Source organism: Phyllostomus discolor, chromosome 10, assembly GCF_004126475.2.
Source record: "Phyllostomus discolor isolate MPI-MPIP mPhyDis1 chromosome 10, mPhyDis1.pri.v3, whole genome shotgun sequence".
Lineage (NCBI taxonomy): Eukaryota > Metazoa > Chordata > Mammalia > Chiroptera > Phyllostomidae > Phyllostomus > Phyllostomus discolor.
This window is the reverse complement of record NC_040912.2, coordinates 30,938,587-30,960,847: the sequence shown is the minus strand read 5'-3', so window position 1 is coordinate 30,960,847 and position 22,261 is coordinate 30,938,587. Positions and strand designations below refer to the sequence as shown.

Below are 22,261 nucleotides of genomic sequence, written 5' to 3'. Positions count from 1 at the left end.
AGCCAAAGAACGTATATGCATCACCCACAGATACAGACAACAGTGTGGTGATGGCAGAGGGAAGGGTGGAGGGGTGAGGGTTGGATCTAGGTGGGAAAAGGAGAAAAATGGAGACATCTGTAATAATGTCAACAATAAAAATAAAGTTAAAAAAGGAATTATAAAACTTCCTAGATCCATTTTAACCTAGGCTTTAAAAAACATGCTGAGAAATGTTCAGATTATAGAAAAATGTTTACATATGTGTTATTTATGGCTTAAGTAGAAAATACATGTCTTTATTAAAAGCATGTTGACTTTCAAGTATGTTTTGAAATGACACACAAAGTTATAGCAAAGCTATGTTTTTTAATTTCATCATATTCCACTCTAAATTCTTTACCATTTACCAAAAATAACTTTTTATAAAGCTTACAATTTTGTCTAACATTATATAGACTATCAATCTACACTTTTTGTGGTCATTTCTTTGAAAAATTAGAATAGCTTATAAGGATATCATATAAAAGTAATTGGTATATTACACACCAAACACAAGTACAGATTCTGTACAATGTAACAGCATACATATACATTACAAGAGACTAAGTGCCTTGTTAAAAGTGATAGTTTAAGAAATCTTTCATGGAAAAAAGTCCGTATCACAAAATATGGTGGCCTAAGTATCCGTTGTTTTCCTCTCAGGAATTCCGTTCGGGAGGCATCAGTTGTCCATTCAGTTTCATTAGCAGTTTCACCACGAGGCCAGCCTACAAAGTCAAACATGTTGACAATAAATATGAAACATGTCAGATGAGTGAACAACATACAAGACAGTGGGCAGTTCTCTAGCTATTTGAAAAGGAACTTCTTATCAGGAGGCAGCTTGTCAAGAACAGAGTATACTTCCTCAGGCTTTTGAAGGGATTTCAGAAACAACATGCTGTATGCAACCAGTGGCTCAAACAGGATACTAGTCAAGAACAGGGAAGGACCACCTAACACTTTGAGAGAGGGATAGGCAATACTGGCCAGACTTTCTTTGCTTGGGAAAGGCCTGCTTTATTCCCTGGGTCTTAAATATTTTAATTTCATGTCATATTAGCAGTTTTCCTTGAAGTAAGATGGGTTGTCATTTTATAAAAAATAATTTTACTAAATAGTTCATTATTACACATCCAGAATAATAGGTACTTACCTGTTTTGTGTGTACTATGAAACTCATTTTATTTTCCATGCTATGGATCTGAAAACATGTATCAGCATCTCCCAATTGCCACATAAAACAGCCATACTTAAGACTGATGAGTAAAGCCTACAACATAATTAAAAATTATTGTATTTAAATATGTATTAAAAACACCAATCTTCTCTTACTATCTATACTTATACAGTGAGATCTATTGTTAGAATAAAACTTATTCAAAGAAAGCACCACACTAACTTCATACGGCCTATAGTGCAGTGCTACATACATGGCAGACTCTCCGGACACCACCTTAAGCAATGATATCCTTTTTATCAGACTGACAAAAATTTTTAAAGATGCCCATTCTGTGGTATGTATGTGTATATAGTATTCAGCCATGAGAAATAAGGAAATCCTGTCATTTGTGACCACAGAGATGGACCTTGAGGGGATTACATTAAGTGAAATAAGTCAGACAGAGAAGGACAGATACTGTATGATATCACTTACATGGGGGATCTAAAAAAGCGAAACTCACAAAGACAGAGAGTAAAATGGTGGTTACAAAGGGCTGGCAAGTGGGTAAAATCCAAGGGATGTTGGTAATCAGAATACAAACTTTCAGTTAAAAGATGAAAACATTCTGAGGACTTATGTATAGCATGGTGACTATAGCAAATGATACTGTACTATAAAGTCTTTATACTTAGAAGTCTGTATGCTTGAAAGTTGCTAACTGACCTTAAATGTTCTCACCACAAAAAGATAATGGTAATTATATGATGTGATGCATGTGTTAGCTAACGCTATGGTGGTAATCATTTCGCAGTATGTTAGTGTATCAAATCAACATGTTGTATGCCTTAAACTCACACAATGTTATGTGTCTATGTCACAGTTAAAGCTGAGGAACATAAAAGATGCCCATTATGTCAGGGACTTTCAAGAAGAATAAATGTACTACAAGTATTTACTCTCTGCATGTTACAACAATACCTTTTACTTTATTCAGTACCTTTTGAATATTCACATGAGCTTTGGATTTGAAATTTATGTAATAGGGGTAACATGTTGATTCAGGCAATTTCATCTCACTGACAATAAGTACCCCAATATATTTATTGCAAAAATAAATGTACTGAAAAATATACCCTTCATAAATTCAATAGAACTTTTAAAAAACACAGTATTATGGATCAAATAAATAAATAAGACATAAATTTGAGGCGTAAACACTATTATGTAATAGTGGTTACATATGTAAACACTATACTATGTAGCATAAATGGTCATACAAATGCAAATTAAAATGTTCCTTTTTTAATTAAAAAAAAAACCCCACAATATTGGAGCAACCTATTTCTATACCTTCCTAACATAATGGTATATGTAGGGAGGTATTCAATATATTTTTTGGATTACTTAAAAATAATTTTCTGCCCTGGCTGGTGTGGCTCAGTGGATTGAGTGCTGGCCTGTGAACCAAAAGGTCACTGGTTCGATTCCCAGTCAGGGCACACTCCTGGGTTGCAGGCCAGGTCCCCCACTAGGGGGCATGCTAGAAGCAACCACACGTTGATGTTTCTCTCCATCTCTTTCTCCTTCCCTTCCATTCTCTAAAAATACATAAATAAAATCTTTAAAAAAATAAATAAAATAATTTTCTCCTAGCAGGAACTTGTATTTCCTTGCCCTAAATATATACTGTTTGTATAGACAAAGTGTCCATGCCATTCTTTAAAATATAAAATAGCTTCGTCCCTTGAAGCTATTTTAGAAACATGGGCTTTCTATGACAGTTCTTAACTTATTGATTATAAATAATAAGCCATTCTAAAAAGGTAACAGTTTAGTGTATTTTAAAAGTGAGCTTCTATAAATAAAACACAGTATTATTAATTTACCTGTCTATCATATAGAATGGGAAACTGGTAACATTCTTGCTTAAAAATAGCTATTTACATTTATAGTATAAAATATAACTTTATAGATAAAACATGCTAAAATAGCTATTTACCAAGGTGCACACTGAAACATAGAGTAAAGATATCATACTATGTTAAACTGCCTATCTTTGGAAGATCAGTCACTTGAAATTTGTTTAATCAAGAGGCAAGAAATAGCCATTAACATAGCCTCAAAACGGTATAAGAAAAAATACTGTATATCTGTGGTATACCAACTCAATTATATGGAAGTCAAATTATCAACAAAATTACTGAGACCATATATTAAAAATAAAGGTTTTGTTGTTAAAAGACAATGTACAGGGGAAACAGAATTCTTGATCCACAATAATAAAAACAGTTGAATGGGGCTGAAGAGCCCGAGTCCACATTATGGTTTTGAGAGATCTGCTTCAGAAAGAAAAAGTAGTTCTCATTAGCAGGTGAAATGAAACAGAACAAGAGAAATGGCAGGAATAGTTGAGAGGAGAAAAGGGAAAACCACAGAAGTTAAAAGTACCACATAGCTGGCCAGGACAGACAAGAGAAATTGTGGTGTTGACAAAGAATGACATCATATGGGTATTTAAATAAGCACTTTTATTTCAGAGGGGCATTATGTTCAAAATAAACTGACACCAGCAAAAGGCAATCTACTGCCAGGGTGTGGCAGTGGTACTATTAAGGTTACAGATATATCAAGTACAGTTCAGTTATGAAGACTGCAACGCTTTCACTGCAGTAAAACACTGAATCACAACACAGTGTTTTTATTCAGTAGTGTCTACATTTTATGTAAGTAGGACAGACAAGTCTCTGATGAGCATATGAAATTGGCTGAGCTATATTATCTGACTGGGCAACTTTCATTATTTCAAAAACAAATTACAGAAGGTAGAAATAATTTTTTCCTGTAATTTAAAATGTTTTTTGGTTTGTTATTTTATTTTTTTCCACCACCATTAATCCAACCCCTCTACCACCTCCACTCACCTCTCTCCCTCTATAATTACCACACTATTGAGAAGGTAGAAATAACTGATATTAAAAAAAAGCCCACAGCTTATTCTATGGCTGGCTGTTCTTGAGAAATAATCTTTGAAGCTATTTTATCCCATGTGGAGTTTTAAATGCAAATGAAAGTATTTTTACAGATAAAGCTGTTTATTTAAGTAAACGTGCCCAATTCAGTCCTAGTAGATGCTGGTGAATCTACAACAGCTGAGGTCAAACTGATTTCTCCCACCTGTGACCATCAGAAAATGTAATCAAGTAGAGCTTTCAGAGGTGCTATCAATTTAAAAGTGGCTCAGAGCACAAGATAATGATCATGTGGACAGAAAACATCATTATGTTTGGGTTCAATCATCTTTTTGTATTCCCGAGCACAGCATTTCTACTTGTACTTCTAGAAATTGAACATATCCTGAAAAAGCAAACTGATAAACTAATAATAATTATCATTCTCTACCTGACACTCTCCCTCAACCCTCAGGCCAGAATATTATTCATAATATTGCTGAACCATCATTTGAATACTAAAAGTCAAACGTAAAATACAGTATAGAAAAAAGGCTCAGCATTATACCCACAGCAATACCATCCAGTTCAATGAAGGATTTGTAGAAATTGGTATAAAATTCTCCAAAAAATTTCTTGAAACAGTGAGGGGAATTTCTCCTTCATTTTAACAACATAAATAGAAAAGTGGTTACAAGCTAATAAGAAATTATTTTGTGTGAATAAAACAGTTTAAATAGGAAATAATAAGCAAATGACCCAAAAGTAAGCTGACATCAGAGACTTAAAAAATTATGCTAAGTGAGATAGGTCAAAGAAAGACAAGTATCACATGGTATCACTCGCATGTAGAATCCAAACAACAAAATAAACAAAACAGGAACAAATTCATAGACAGAGAACACACTGATGGTCGCCAGATAGGAGGGTCACTGGAGTGGTGGTTGAAGAGGTAGAAGAGATTAAGAAGTATAAATCGCCAGATATAAAAAGTCACAGGGATGTCAGGTACAGCATAGAGAATACAGTCAATAATATTATAGTAGCTGTAGATGGTATCAGAGGGTATGAGAATTACTGGGTTCACCACTTTGTAAAGTAATTAAATGGCTAATCACTATGTTGCACACCTGAAACTAATATAATACTGTATATGGAGTCTAACTGAAAAATAAATTTTAATACACCTGGCCAGGTCATTTGATTTTTATTAGTTCCCTATACAAACTAGAAAGCTGATAATCCTACGAAATGTGCTAAATATGCTAAAAATAACTGATGACCCCCACATTTTATACTGTAGTGACTTTGGAAAAAGGAGCACAAAACAGCAACAAGCTGATGTATTCCAATGGATATTCCTAATCCCTCCAACACTTCATCCTGTCCCCCAAAAGGCTTTTACAACTAATTCTAATTTTGAAAGGAAGCTTCTGTGTCAGATAGTACATTTTTCTTTTTCAAATATGTATATTTTTCATTTAAATCTAACTGATGTTTAAAGTATATAATATAATCATAGTTAATGCCACAGACTGAAAAGTCTCCCTCCTACTCTTGTTCCCAGTTACCTGGTTCCCTTTTCTAAAGGCTTCAAGAGAGTTTTTATGCTTCACAAGTAATATGTATTTATGTAAATATAGTGTACACTTCCCCCCATTTTTAGAAAACTGAGCTATAATTGATATATATTAATTTTAGGGGTACAACATAATGATACAAAATTTGTATATACTGCAAAATGATGACCACAGTAAGTCTAATTAACATCTGTCATACAATTGAAAACCTTTTATTCTTGTGATGACTTTCAAGGTTTACTCTCTTAGCAACTTTCAAATATTCAGTACAGTATTATAAACTATAGTCACAATGCTGTACATTACACCCCCATGACTTATTTTACAACCATAAGTTAGCAACTTTTGACCCATTTTGTCCACCCCCAAACCACCTCCCTTACTGGCAACCACCAATCTGTTTCCTGTATCTATGAGCCTGTTTTTTCCCCTAATATTCTACACATACGTGAGATCATGTTATTTATCTTTCATAGTCTAACCTATGTCACTTAACAAAATGCCCTCGAGGTACACCCATGTTGTTACTATGAGCAAGATTTCGTTTTTAATGGCTGAATAATATTCTATTGTGTGTATATATATATCACATTTTCATTATCATTCATCCATCATTGGACACTTGAGGTTGTTTCCATATCTTGGCTATTGTAAGTAATGCTATATTGAACATGGTGGTACATACATCTTTAAGTTGGTGTTTTGGTTTCGTTTGGATAAATACCTACTTTGCTCGTTTTTACACAAAGGGCGGCATATACATAAGGTTCAGCACCTTGCTTTTTCACTAAATGTTGGAGATTATTCTACACAATAATATTCTTTGCCCTACCCCTGGCTGGTGTGGCTCAGTGGAATGAGTGCCAGCCTGCAAACCACAGGGTTGTAGGTTCGATTCCCAGTCAAGGCACATGCCTGGGTTGCAGGATAGATAGATTCCCAGTAGGGGGTATACAAGAGGCAACCACATATTAATGTTTCTCTCCCTCTCTCTCCATCTAAAAAATAAAATAAATAAAATCTTTAAAAATAAATATTCTTTAGTCTTTTGTATGGCCAAAAAGTATTTCAATGTAGAAATGTACTGTAATTGACATGTTAACCACTACTGATAATTATTTAGTTTCATGACCACCAATCCTTTGCTATTAAAAATGCAATGGCCATAAACAGACTTAAATCTATGCCATTTCTAGATACTTCATGTAAGCTGGTACTATTATTTTAGACATACAATGTGACTGATCAAAACAGCTGAAAATCTACCTTAGTTTCCATGTTGAGAAGATGAAGTCCTTTTATATTCACTCCTACATACACAGGGATGACTTTATGATTGCTGGGGCTTGCTTTTGTAAATATCTGTCCTGTGAAAAAAGCTGCTCCATATGTCGGAATTTCCCAACAATTCTGTAAGAACATGCGCTGAAGGTGATGCATTTCTTTACTGATACCCTCACTTGTACTGAGATTCTAAAACCAAATAAAGTAAAATAAAGAGATATGAAAGGAGAACATAGCTTTGATAATCCAAATAGGTCAACTAAACAGTTTCTGAAATTAAGGCTGCCCCCAAAGGATAAAATTGTGTGACATTATTCCAAAAGAAAATTTTCTTTTGAGATCATACATTAAAAAAAAAAAAGAGACAATTATCAAGGCCTAAAAATATTTTTTGTCTACCAGGTTTTTTAAATGCCCCATGGACAGAGATTATTTCATGTTTTTTAAAAATTACTAGTCATTATCTAGCATAAGGAAGGTATTTACTAAAAGAGTTTACATTATTAAAAATAAAAATATCTTTCTTCCAGTTTCAGACATGTGAACCAAAAGATAAATTTTTAATTTCGGGACTATATATTTAATGTTCCATGTTTAAAACATATTCATAATACTAACAAAATCACAACTATGTTATAAAATGTCTTTTTAGTTCTATTAAACAGCTTACCTTGTATTCATGAAGTATTCGGTTTGTCCAGTGAGGTGCCTTACTTTTCAATTTGGTAATAGGTACAATGGATTTTAGATTTTCTTCACTGCAAGCAAATATGCCAACATCTTTTAAATGAATTACCTTTAGTAGCTAAAGTAATATAATTATTTAGACAAAAAAGGCTTTAAGTAACTTAATTTTTGAGCTAAAGCTAAAAAATATTATGCTACAAAATATCAGAGCTCAAAAAAAATTTTAAACAAAAGCCACATGCTTGACATTGCTCAATTTAGAGAAATGTTTCTTCTTTCTTCTTATAATAACTGCAAAATACTTTTGAAAATTGAAAATACCACAATAAATAAAATTTAAATGTGTACAGGGAATAAGAAGCATAAATGGTAGGTACAAAATAGACAGGAGGTTAAGAATAGTATAGGAAATGGAGAAAGAAGCCAAAGAACTTAAATGTACGACCCATGGACATGAACTAAGGTGGTGGAATGCTGGTGGGAGCAAGGTGCAGGGTGAAGGGGAATAAAGGGGAGAAAAAATGGGACAACTGTAATAGTATAATCAATAAGCTATATTTTAAAAAAGAATATAACTTCAAGAATGCTTTACCAAAGGTTTTTTTTTTCCTTCCCTTCTCATTCTATATCTTGTATTCCCTTCTCATTCTATAGTAAATGTTATACCTTTGGAATCTGAGGGGGGTTGGTTCCAGGACTCCCAAGGATGCTCAGTCCCTTAGTCAGCTCTCTGTATGTGTGGGTTCAATCTGTGGTTGGTTGAATCTGCAAATGTGGAACCCATGGATACAGAGGGCCTACTGTATTTAATTCCAAACTAATGTATAAATATTTATTTCTAAACTTTCTTGGTTAAACTGAATCTTAAGCATACACAAGACCACCAATTATATGAAATACTTACTTTAGGAAACCTTGCTTGTGTTTCTTACTCTCATAATTTCCATAAACTATTTGCAACAACAAACTTGCCAATGTTATTAGTTTGGCATCAGGAGCTGTATAAAATCCCTTCAATAAATTATATCTGGCTTCATCAAAGAGAATAAGAATAGCCAGTGGGTCTTCAATCTTAAAAGAAAAAAATATGATTTGGTTATTAAGCTACAATTTCCTTTTACAAATATACACCTTGTCATTATCTAATATGGAAAAGCAAATATTCATATTTGTACATACATAAGCTGTTATTGCTTAAGGGCAGGGGGTTGAAAACTTTATTCTATTAAGAGCCCAACAGGAATATTTTAAGTTTTTGTGATTACAATCTCTTGCAATTATTTAACTCTGCTACTGTTAGCGTAAAAGCACAATATATCAACAAATGGGTGCGGTATTGTAGTAACACTTTATACATGAATACTGAAATTTGAATTTCATAAAATTTCCCCATGACATGACCAACATTAATAGCTTACAGGATACGTGAAAACAGGCAGCAACTCAGCTATGACAACAGACCATAATTTGCTAACCTCTGATTTACCGTCCAATAAAATTTTTATCAGTTTATGGACATGGATAACTTCTAGCATGAGTTTATACTTTTTATATTCCTCAAACATTTTTCTATTATCTATGCTACATACAATAGTAGTGAACCTCAAAGAAGATGAAAACAAGTATGTTAATTCCCAGAAGGGTATGTATAGTTTAAAAAAATTTATTTTAAGACAAACGTGTTTTATTTGAGTAAAAATACTTTACACTTTCAAATAACACTAAAGGAGAGCATGCTTTTTTTTATATTTTAAAAACTTTAAAGTTTCACTTTATCTGATAAGACTAACAAAGACTTAGAAATGCTAGCCTACAGAATATACAGTTCTACTCAAATAATCATCAATTATAGATTTTCTGATGAACACTTAAAATACTTCCAAGTATAACTCACAAAGATCCAAATTCCTTATGGTAATTATTTTTGTCATACTAATTAAAATAATATCTTAGAATACTCCATAATATAAAAAAACAGAATTTCATGGAAAAAAATTGGAGGAAATTATTTTAGACTACAAGAGACTAAAGAGATAAATGCAAAGCATGGATCTAATATTAAATGTTATTATGGACATATTAATTTTATTAGGTGGTAAATGGTACTGTAGTATATAGGCATGTCCTTTGGAGATGCATGTTGACATATGCATGGATGAAGTGCCATAACTTCTGCAACTCACTTTAAAATGGTTCATAAAGAGAACAGATGAAGTAAATGTAGCAAAATATTAACAATTGGTGATTGAATAAATGGTATATGGTATAAACTTTATTACTTTTTCAACTTTCTTATGGGTTTTTAATGTCTCAAAATAAATGTTGGGAAAAAAGATTGAAACATTTTTCTAATAAGTTGACTGAATGAATTTGAAGAGTTTCAGCTGATTTATAATTCCTTTGTATTTTCAGCAAGTGTTAGTCAACAATTGTTCTTTTTAAATGAAATCAGGCTATTTTCATTTTAAAGGAATGATGCTAACCAATAACTGCCATTTTTCTATTTTTCAGATGGTACAAATAGAAATTTAATTATCTAATGGGTGAAACAACACAAAACTAATTTATCAGATGATCATGGTATTCTGATTTACCTTAAGTACTTACTAAGCCTCTTTTTTTTCCCACTTGAGCCTACTTTATATTATTTATAACATAATTATGAACGTTATATTCTAAGTATTATCATTATTGTTCTTTTTCTGTACCAGTCAATTTAAAAAAAAAGATTTTATTTATTTTTAGAGAGGGGAAGGGAGGAGAAAGAGAGGGATAGAAACATCAATGTGCCAATGAAACAGTGATCAGTTTCTTTTGCCCCTCCCCAACTGGGGACTTGCCTGCAACCCAGGCAAGTGCCCTAACCGGAAATAGAACTGGCAACCTTTCTGTTTGCAGGCTGGTGCTCAATCCACTGAGCTATACCATCTACCAGCCAGGGCATCTGCCAGCCAACTTTTAACATTTCTTAGGTGGGACTGAGTATAGCTAGATTATTTATAAATTTCATGAATCTAATACATTTTTAAAAACTGTGTTAATATACATGTAACAAAAAATTTTCCATTTTAACCATTTTAAGCATACAATTCACTGGCATTTATTATAGTCACAATGTTGAGAAACCATCACCAGCCACTATTTTCACAAGTTTTTCATCACCCAAACAAAATCAGTAACCATTAAGCAGTAATTCCTTATTTTCCCCCCATCATTCACCTGGGGCAACCACTAATGAATGAACTTTCTGAATTTGCCTGTTCTAGATATGTAATATTAGTAGGATCATACAATATTTATCCTTTTGTGTCTGGCTTATTTCATTAGGCATAATGTTTTCAGTGTTCATCAATGTTACAGTATGTCTATATAAGAACTTTATTATATTTTAAGGCTGAATATTTCATTGTATGTATATACTACATTTTGTTTATCCACTTATCTGTTGATGAACACCATTTCTACCTTTTTGACTATTGTGAATGATGCTATGCACATTGGCTTACAGGTATCCCTTTAATTTGTTTTCAATTCTTCAAATATATACCTAGGGTGAAATTGCTGGATCCTATGGTAATTCAGTTCACTGTTTTTGAAAAATCACCAAGTTCTTTTCCATAGCAGCTGTACCACTTTACACTGCAGTGTACAAGTATTCTAATTTATCTGCATCCTCACCAATATTGTCATTTTCCTTTATAAATTATTATGGCCATTTTAATAGGTTTGAACTGAGTTCTCATTTGTATATTTTCCCTGGAAAAATGTTTTTCAAGTCCTTTGCCCAATTTAATTGGGTTGTCTTTTATCATTGAATTGTAGGAATTCTTTATATATTCTGTATCGTTAACCCTTTTTAGATGTGTTTTGCAAATATTTCCTCCCATCCTATAGGTCTTCTCACTTGTTTGACAATGTCTTTTGATTTCTAATGTTTTTAATTTTGATGAAATTTAATCCATCTGTTTCTTTTGTTATTCATGCTTTTGTCACATCTAAAAATCCACTGCCAAATTTAAGATCATGAAGATTTACCCATATGTTTTCTTCTAAAAGCTTTATGGTGTAGTATTAAAGTTTCAAAATTGGGAAATATAAGTCCCCAACTTTACTCTTTTTCAAGATTGTTTTGGCTCTTCAAGGCCTTTTCAATTCCACATGTGAGGACTGCCTTCTCCATTTCCACAAAAAAAAGGCCATTGGAATTTTGTTAGGGACTGCATTGTATCAGCAGATCACTTTGCTAGTATCATCTTAATGATATTAAATCTTCTTATCCTTGAACGTAGACATTCTCCTTGAACGTAGAATGTCTTTCTAGTTACTTAAGTCTTCTTTAACTTCTTTGAGTAATGTTTTTGTAGTTTGCATTGTATAAGCCTTGAACCTCTTTTATTAAATGTGTTCTTAGGTATTTTATTCTTTTAATGCTTTTTAAATGGATTTTTAATTTCCTTTTTTGGACTGTTTGTTGCTGATACATAGCAACAACTGATTTTTGTACCCTAGAACTTTGCTGAATCCATTTATTAACTCTAATAGCTTTCTTGTGGATTCTTTGGGATTTCCAAAATATAGGATCATGTCATTTGGGAATAGAGATAGTTTTAGTTTTTCCTTTCCTATGTAAATGTCTTTCTTTCTTTTCCTTTTTTTAGGGTCCAACTGCTCTGACTAAAACTTCTAGTACTATGTTAAATAGTGGTGAAAATAGGCACCCTTTTCTTGTTTCTGATCTGAAAAGGAATGCTTTCAGTCTTTCAACATTGAGTATGATGCAAGTTGTGATTTTTTTCATAAACGCCATTTAGCATATTGAGGAAGTTTCTATTTCTCATTTTCTATGTTGATTGAGATGATCATGTGTTTTTTCCCTTCATTCTATTTGTAATGCTAATATATATATATTTTAGATTTTATTTATTTATTTACTTTTTAGAGGGAGAGGAAGGGAGGGAGAGAGGGAGAGAAACATCAATGTGTGGTTGCCTCTCATGTGGCCCCCACTGGGGACCTGGCCTGTAACTCAGGCATGTGCCCTCACTGGGAATTGAACTAGCAAACCTTTGGTTCGCAGCCCTCGCTCAATCCACTAAGCTACACCAGCCAGGGGTATATTTGTAATGCTATTATATTTTTAATGAATAATCAAAATCTTAGTTTTTGGTATACTTCATACAAAGTTTTATATCATTTCAGCATATTTCACTAACAGGATCAAATCTACCTAAGAGGGAGAATATGAATAGTTAGACACAAAAAATTTACCAAGTTTGGACATGGTCATTGAAATTTTCTTGTGCTGAAATTTGCCTATCCTTGTTGGTTTAATATTGCCTTGAATAAAGAATCAGGAGAACACTGTATATTTTTTCACAGTTATGAGACCTTGAAATTCCCCTCCTACCCCATTTCCACAGCTGCCACTGTATTTAGACTATTATACCAAGTTTAGCTTATAATATCTCCCTTAGGTTTTTTCCTTGTCTATTCATCCTTCAGATGGCATTATATTACCTCTCCTCTAACATTTACAGTCTAATTAAAATCCAAACATACTTGTTTGGAACAAATCTTTATTACCAAATGTGAACTGCATTTCCTAATTTTAGTATTTGCCTAGTTCTCTGCCTGAATTGAAAACAGCTACTTACTGACTGTTGAGCAATTTTTTATGTCCCCTTTGCAAATATAACCTCCACTTAGAATGTTCTTTTCTTTTCTCCCTCACACCAATGTATCTCTTTGCTCCTTTGAAATGTACACAAGTGATTAGCCCCTTTTTAAGTTTATCTTAGACACTGTACTTCTTATTTTGAAAAAAATTTTGTTGTATAATCTGTCTCCCATCTGGTTGCTAATTCTTTTTAGGATAGATTCTCTTATTTCTTTGTATTCTAAGACAATGAAAGTAAAAACAGATTAACCATCCAGCGGTTTTGTAAAGCAGTCTGACTCAAACTCTACCCCTTACCGAAGGGACGTGAGCATTGAAGAGAAAAATGGAAGTGAACCCTACCGGTACAGGAAGAGCACAATTTCTGACTCTAGTGCCTACTATAGGAACTCAATAAATTCTGCACATTTAAATGATTGTTAATAAGATTTCCAAGCAAACCTTTTTTTCAACTTCCAAAGGAAGTCTCACATCTCTTCTTAGGAAAAGCTGTGGTGTTTCCCTTTGGGGATCCAAATTAGTCAATTCAGCAAGTATTTCTGGCCAGTCCCGAACATGTTGCAAGGGTTTGTGATAAGGTTTGAGTTGAAGGCCTGAAAAACATCAGTCCTTTACAGATGATAATGTACAAACAAATTATATCAATGCATAGAAACTTTATATTAAACTCTTTGCACATAAGTAAGTACCAAATAAACACAAATTAAAAGTCTAAATTTAAATCAACACTGACTTTAGCAATATCTCTACCCAACTTGAGGTTAATTACCTTTAAAAATTTTTATTTACTTTTTAGAGAGAGGAAGGGAGGGAGAAAGCAGCAGAGAAATACCAATATGTGAGGGAAATATCGACTGGTTGCCTCTTGTATGCCCAAACAGGGACTGGGCTGCAACCTAGGCATGTGCTCTGATTGGGAATTGAACTGGCGACCTTTCACTTTGCAGGACAATCAGCCAGCTGAGCCATCCCAGTTAGGGTGATGTTAACTGCTGTTGTCTTTAAGAAATAAGAATTATGAGAATAATTCTTAAAGGAAATAAAATTTACTAAGTCTATTTAAGATCTTTAATTCCATGAGAGCCTATTTAATTATGATACAATCAGTAGTATTTGGTTTAAAAAAGTACAATTAAATCATTAGATGATCAATCACAACCTTAATTAAATCCTTTATATATACAATACTTTGAGACAAATCTATAGTGACATTAGATTGATTTCAAATAAAAAGATATGAAATAAAATTAATATAAACAAAAAATGTTTGTATTATTTTGACTACTGAAAATAAAGGGAAGTTGGATAAGCATCATGTTTAATGGGATTCAAATCAAATTCCATTGACAGAGAAGAAATGTTTTATTTTTTACCACTTAAAACACTGCTTGAATGAATTTGGGGGGTGGGGAGTGGGCCCAGAAGCTCATCTGTTTCAACAGTTTGAGCACTAACAATTCATATAAAAGAGAAGAACATTGTATCATTTCAAAATTTAAAAGTCAGTAATAAATTGATGCTATACTGAAATTTACCAAGCCACTCTCAAAAAAAAATAATAATGAGGTTTACACAACAAAATAACAACTTCCTTACTGAGATTTTCTGAACAGATCCAAATAGTGAAATACTGCTGTGTTTCTTGGGAGAGACGCATTCCTTCCATTATCTGCTGCACTGTGGTATTATTTCCATGCTTCAGTTCAACAGAACGGTATGATCCATCCATTCTGTATATTCGAACTTTTTCATACTGGAACAAGGAATAATAGATTATGCAACCTGATTACAAACTGTGCAGTGCAGTCCAACAAAATAATTTAATTTTAACTTTATCTGCCTAATATAGATTTCTAGGATGGAAAATACCAGAAACACTGCTTTAAGTAAGAATCTGCTAGCAATATTTAAAACAATTTTACTTCCATTATTCATATTTTCTAAGATGTTTTCCTCTCGCTATTCCATGGAAACTAAGGTAAATGGCTTTTTAAAATGTTCAACCTCAAAAGTTTTGGAGAGGATATTTTAAGGTCATTATGTACGAAGTAAATGTCAAATGGGGGATGTATATTGGTTAACTAATGGTGTTAACTCAAGGACCTCAGGAGTCTACTGCGCCACAAATTATACTGCAGAAATGTACATCAGCAATAATTTGTCTTAAGACTCTGTGATAGAAGACTGCAGGTAGAAATTATGAGCAACGGACTTTGAACCAGTTTATTTCCTCCAGTTCAGAAAATCCCAGAGACAAATGACATTCTCAATACATTTTTGTTGTTATGAGAAGTAAATAGTAACTCCTAACAACTTCCAGGTCAGTTCATTTTGGATAAAATTACTTAATTCCTTTCATCTTATACATTCCAATATAAAAATCACGCCAAGAAACAAAAGTGTTTTAACTACATATACAATTAGAAAATAAATTGCAATGCACTATATCACATAAGGATGTCTATATTATATTTCACTTATTATACCACTTATCTATTTTCATGCCCTAGTCTGGTGTTCATGGAATAGTGTTTTAACAACGTGTGTGTGTGTGTGTGTGTGTGTGTGTGATTACATTTTCAAGGAGAGATCATAGATTTCTTATCACTTCTAGCATTTCATAGTCTTAAATTCACAGAAATATTCAAGAAAGACTTATTGTTTCGTTCAGTGATTTTTCAACCTGTCTCATCTTACAGCACACATAAACTAATTACTAAAATTCTGTGGCACACCAAAAAAATGTGTTGTTTTTTTTTTTGCCAAGCTGACAAAAAAAATTAGGTGTAATTTTGATTCATTCACATTGGTCAGCTGTTGATGTGTTGGCTGTTGTCATTTTTTTTTTGACAGTCTAAGGGAAAAGAGGTCAGTGCTCCTGACAAAAAAGTCAGGTATTGCATGTCTTAAAAATTCTTGCAGTACAATAGTGAGCTGTGACCCACTGGTTGAAAATCATTGGTGTAGTTGGTGGGAATGTCTAGAAAGGCTCAGAGACATGGGTTATATATGTTGGTATCAAAATTTTACCCTGTATCTGTTGGTATGAATACTTTTACCGGGTTTGCAAGTTTTTATGCCGTTTTTCAGTTGATGATAGGTTTATTATCACTATAACTTTTATGACTGAGTTTTTTCTAATTGTCAATTATTTTCTACCATAATGTCACTATTAATTATTTTAAACATAATTAGATGGAACAGCCAGGTTGAAGATGCAGAACAAAAACGCTAGGAACTCTCTCCCATTTTAATCCATTCACTTTCTTGAGGAGGAAAATGAATCTGTAAGATAATTAACTTTCTGAAACTAAATTAATAAATGATGTTTAATGTATTTACAGATAAAAAATAGTGCTGAGAAGGCCTAAGTAGAGACATATGCCTATACGAATAGATTACAATTTGTAATTAGCACAAGTAGAGATTACACTTGAAATTAGGTTAATTTTAGGTGATTAAAAGATTTATTTATGCAAGTTTCATTCTGCTATACAAGAAAAAATGTCTGAGTGTTATGGATGATAACAAATTCAATACTTATGAAGTCTAACCATGAGGTTTTATAAAAGCAGTAAAGAGCCATCCAGCCTTTCATCCTTCCACTCTTGCCACAGATCCTCAATTACTTAGCAATTTGAGTAGGATGCTTGGCTCTACTATGAAGATAACTCTTACTGGTTTGTTAATGGCTTCCTTCAACAATTTTGCAGTTTCTTCCCAATTATTTTGTTTGTTTTCTTCGCAAATATTTAAAGGGGATTTTCCTTGTTGGTCTGTTATGTGCTAGAAGTGTGGGGAAAAAGAGGAAAAAGAAAAAAAGGCATTACAAATACATGGCAATCTAAGGGTAAATATGACTCAATCAATCAAAGTTTGATTAAAATAATACTCTTCTCAAGTAGTAAGTAAATATTAACCATACTTAGTACATGCTATACTTAAAATAAACATGAATTTCCAAATATGAAATACTTAAAGCACTAATCAATGTGATAGTTTTTGAAAAGTTCTGACTATAAATACAACAAAGGTTTTGTTAAAACTATTATTTTTCCCTTCACAAATACTTTTCAATACAAATTCTACAAAGTGTGTATAAAATCTTTTTCACTCTTAAATATATTTTGGAGGAAACAGAATATAAAATGAAAAGATGTTAAATTTTATGTGCATTCTGAAGATGGATAGTGGTGATGTGTGTGCAGCAATATGAATGTACTTAATGCCACTTAACTGTACACCTAAAAATGGCTTAAATGATAAATTTTACGCAAGGTATATCTTACCACAATAGAAATGTTTACATACAAAAGCAAAGTTTATACATAATACTTATTCTATACAGTTAATGAAACTTATTTTCCTGCTAACCTCTCAAGTATACTACTGAACATTTTAGTGTCATTCACTGCTTGTTATTCATTGCTTAAACATTAAAAATAATAAATAACTTACTCTGTCAACTTCTGGATGGTTTAACAGAATCTGTACTATTTCAGCATGTCCTCCTCCAGCAGCAAAATGAAGAGGAGAACTAAGGTGTCCATTTAAAAGGTTTGGATTGCACTTTCCTTTTTCTAACAATATGCGAGTAGCCTCAACTTTTCCAAGCCTAGAAAAAAAAACCTTAAAAAGTCACCTCAAATGTTTTAAAACTACAAATTTTAGAAGACATCTCAAAGAAATCTAAAATTTTTCTAGTCAGAGAACAAGGAATTAGAACACTGACAAATGCTGACTTCCAATCAAGAGGTCAAGATGGAGGCGTAGGTCGAGACACTTCATTTCCTCATGCAACCATAGAAAGAATTACAACCAGATCTCAAAAACAAATAATACCCCAAACCACCAGAAAATCAAGCTGAGTGGAAGTATGACAACCAAAAATTTAAAGAAGCCACATTCATCCAGACGGGTAGGAAGCGGGTAGGAGGGGTGGAGTTGTGAAGATGGGCGAGAGAGAGGCAGTGTGGCATGGACAAGCGCTGGTGGTGGTGGAGGTAGACTGAACAGTCCCACATTCATGTGTGATAGACAAAAACTGGGAGGGATATCTTGGAAGCGAGTCATCCCAGCCCCAGGCCAGACCACACAGCAGACGGTTCCAGTATCAGGAAGATAACCCCTATTACTTCTGGCTGTAAAAACCAGTGGGGGTTAGGGCAGAAGAAACCACCGGATTTTCATTGCCTACAGGGCTCACAAGGACTTAAAACGTAGGCAAACACCAGGGAAGCAGTTCAAGGCACCAATTGCACACAGGAAGTGGGTAAATTGACTAGAAATGGGCAAGTGCTGGGCAGAACTCTGGTGGCCAGGGAGCAGTGATGTCCCCTCTCTGGCACCCACCCCTACCACAACTGGAACCATGGAGCAATGAAGCAGGTTGCCCTGCCCTGGCAATTACTTAAGGCTCCATCCCCCACAATTTATAGGTGCCTTTGCTGCATAGGCCATGCTGCTAAGATAGGGAATCAAAGCAGCTCTACCTAATACACAGAAACAAACACAGAAAGGCTGCCAAATTGAGGAGGCAAAGAAATATGGCCTAAATGAAAGACCAGAACAAAACTCCAGAAAAATAACTAAATGAAGTGGAAAGAGCCAACCTATAAGATGCAGAGTTCAAAACACTGGTGATAAGGATGCTCAAAGAACTCACTGAATAGGGCAAAAATAAGTAAATAAGTAAATAAAGGAAGAAATGAAGGTTACACAAAATAAAATCAAGAAAAAAAGACAGGGAATCAACAGTGAATGGAAGGAGGCCAGGATTCAAATCAACAATTTGGAACAAAAGGAAGAAATAAACATTCAACTAGAACTGTACGTGAACAATAATAATAAAAAGAAGAATACACAATTCTTCCAACCAAAAAGAATTACTATTAAGGGTTGGAGAATGAATAAAATCTTTCTGAGTGAAAATTTAGAGAAAGATGATCATCTTAGAACAATGAAATGCATCTTGAAAAACACTGTTTCAGGACAGGAAAAAAGCACTAAGGAAGCAATTCAAGAAGTTATGATAAAAGTAAATGTAAACATACATTTTGTATGATGCTTTAAAATTTTCAACTTTCTGATATAATTGCTTAATCTTCACAGCAACTTACGAGGTAAGCAAAGGTATTTTTCTTGATCAGATGAGAAAAATAAAGCTTGAACCAGTTAAGCAATTTGCCTAAGGCCTTATGGTTACTAGCCAGAGTTCAAATTCAGTTTTCGGAATCTTAGTATAGCAATTTCCATACTAGAACATATGCTTCGGTAACAGAATGGAGGCCAGCATTTTAGTAATTTTAAGGACAATGTAACAATAATAGCTTGTATTTATATTGACCTTCATTATGGCTCCCTTATGCCCTTTCAACTCTAATTTGTTCTTAGAATGAAGGAGTATTTAACAGTATTAAATTCTTTAGAGCAGGGAAAGTAATTAAAAACTTAGAAAAAATTAAGAAAGTTAAGGACATAAACAGTGTGAGAGTAGCTCACTGACATGTGAAGTCTGGCTACAAAAGGAAGGAAAGAAACATGCCAGTGTCCAGAAGAGGCAGCAGGTTCTTTTCAAGGAGAAAGAGAGCCATATATGTTGGAAGGCAAGAAGTAAGTACAGAATAGGAGAAAGTAAATTTAATGAGGAACAAGGATTTTTACTTGTATATCCTATGATAGGGGAGAGAGATGGGAACTAAACTGATTAGGGATGGAGAACATTTTGAATCCTTTAATTTTCTTTGAAAATAGGAATAAAACTGATGAGAGTAAAGAAAGAAAGTAGTAGGAGTTCAGGAGCTTAAAAGTAGAAAGGTTTATAATCACTTGTAGGGGAGGACTAAAAGGCTGATATGATGAATGAGACAGAAAGGATAAACAACTAAGTTACAGTGAAGGCCCAAACGAAATCCAGGGAGTAATCTGTAAAATCACCATAGTTCTAAAACACCCGCTAGCAATGATGTGAAGCCTAAAGGTACGATCAGAAAGAGAAGACAATAATTTTAGAAGGTCAGAGAACATGGGATGTGAGACATTTATTGAGTGTCTCAAAAGTTACCCATATGGGGAGAAAGCCAACTTAGTTTTGGAAAATGGAGACTGTAGAAAAGTTTTTAGGTACATGGTTACCATATGAGAATTTTAAAAGCTTGGGGCAATCCTAAGGGTGACTTAATTAAGTGGTTTTCAAAGAGTGATCTGGGAACCCATGAGGATCCCTAAAATCTTTTCAGGGTGTTCTCTAGGTCAAACATATTTTCATAGTAATACTATAAGATGTTATTTGCCCCTTTCAGTCTCATCTTCTCCTAAGTGTAATAGAAGCTACATGATATGTATTATTGCAACACATTAAAGGTAGAATCAGATGTGAAAATCCATCTATCTTCTATTTAGCTGGAGAATAAAGAGATTTGCAAGAATGTAAAACAATGCTATTCTTATTAATTTTTGTAATTTTGGGAAGTATATTTCAAAAAAATCATGGTATGTTAATAGCTCTTTATTGTTATTGTTATTTTATTTTTAAAATTTAAAAAAAGAGAGTTTATTTATTTTTAGACAGAGAGAACAGGAGGGAGAGAGGAAGGGACACATCAGTGTGTGGTTGCCTCTGGCATGCCTCTTACTGGGGACCTGGCCAGCGACTCAGGCATGTGGCCTGACTGGGAATCAAACCAGCAACCCTTTGGTTTGCAGGCTGGTGCTCAATCCACTGAGCTACACCAGCCAGGGCTATTGTTATTTTTAAATAAATTAATGAATACTTAAAATATTTTCCAGTTTTATCTTCTAATATGATAACACCAGATATCATTCACATAAACAAAAGCCCTTTAGGATCCTGTAATTTTTTAGAGTGAGAAGGGGTTCTGACACCAAGGTTTGAGAACCACTGATCTAATAAAAAATCCTTTTTAAAGATGAGGAAAGAGACCAAGAGGGGTAAAATATCTTTTCTAATCTTATAAATATAGGCCCCAATTCCCAGTCCCTTGATGAGATAGTATTCCCCTCCTCAATCCTCATACCAATTAGTTTATAAGAGTACATTTCCAAAATAATAAATGTTGGCTGTTATTATTAAAGTATTGTAATAATTTAAAGATTTTCATGTCTAAATCTAAAATTCAATTATCTTCAGTGTTTTTACTTGGAGAATCTTGTTTACTACAAAACACTAAGGAAGAATTTTATCCTTTGATAAAATTAACTTTGTGTCAGCTAGGAAACAATAACCAAGTTCAATACACCAAGAGGTATGGGTCACCTTGCTATACTTTTAATCAAATAGACCATTTTATTGATGTGAATTTGAATGAAGACTGATTTAACTATTTAGTAAAAAGCTTACATGACTATATATGCCAGGCACTCTCGAAGCATTTATTTGCATTTTCTTCTTTAATCTTAAGAAAGGTACTATTATTAAGCCCATCTTGTATCTAAACAAATCCTTAGAAACTTTAAGTAACTTGCTAAAGGTCATACTTTTAGGAACAAAGAGTTGGGACTGAAACCTAGGGACAATCCAAAGTACATTAAATACAATATCATACTTCTGTTTTTACGTAATAGGTAGTGGAAAATATTACCATTCTTTTCTTATAGGAGAAATAACTCCTGGCCTACACCTCTCACAAAGGGCAACAATATAGCCAAATATAAATTTGGATTTCTTAAACTAAAATTCACCGCCTCTGTCCCAGTTACACATGTACTTTCTTGGGGATTGAACTATATTTTCTACCTCTTCCTGTTTAGTTCCAGGTAAAGAATGTGGGTTTTTTTTCAGCAGTGTGGCTGCTAGCAGTATTTACTAGTAATTTGAAGAAACAACTGTTAGTTAAAGAATATTTAGGGTGACTCCAAACCTGATATAAAAATTCTTTGT

General features: G+C 33.4%; 1 protein-coding gene across 3 annotated transcripts in view; it reads right to left on the bottom strand.

Annotated features, from left to right (window-relative positions):
• Positions 1-230: 230 nt before the first annotated feature.
• The window catches only part of KRIT1 (KRIT1 ankyrin repeat containing), a 38,270-nt gene continuing 16,239 nt past the window's right edge, over positions 231-22,261 (bottom strand). For all 3 annotated transcript variants that reach the window (XM_028525430.2, XM_028525429.2, XM_028525431.2), the window contains exons 9-17: positions 17,821-17,977; positions 17,041-17,148; positions 14,959-15,115; positions 13,804-13,955; positions 8,590-8,756; positions 7,669-7,756; positions 6,981-7,187; positions 1,178-1,294; positions 231-749 (exon numbers count right to left, since the gene is read on the bottom strand). In XM_028525430.2, coding sequence (XP_028381231.1) covers positions 681-749; positions 1,178-1,294; positions 6,981-7,187; positions 7,669-7,756; positions 8,590-8,756; positions 13,804-13,955; positions 14,959-15,115; positions 17,041-17,148; positions 17,821-17,977 — 1,222 coding nt within the window. In that variant the 3' untranslated portion in view covers positions 231-680. The remainder of the gene's footprint in view (positions 750-1,177; positions 1,295-6,980; positions 7,188-7,668; positions 7,757-8,589; positions 8,757-13,803; positions 13,956-14,958; positions 15,116-17,040; positions 17,149-17,820; positions 17,978-22,261) is intronic.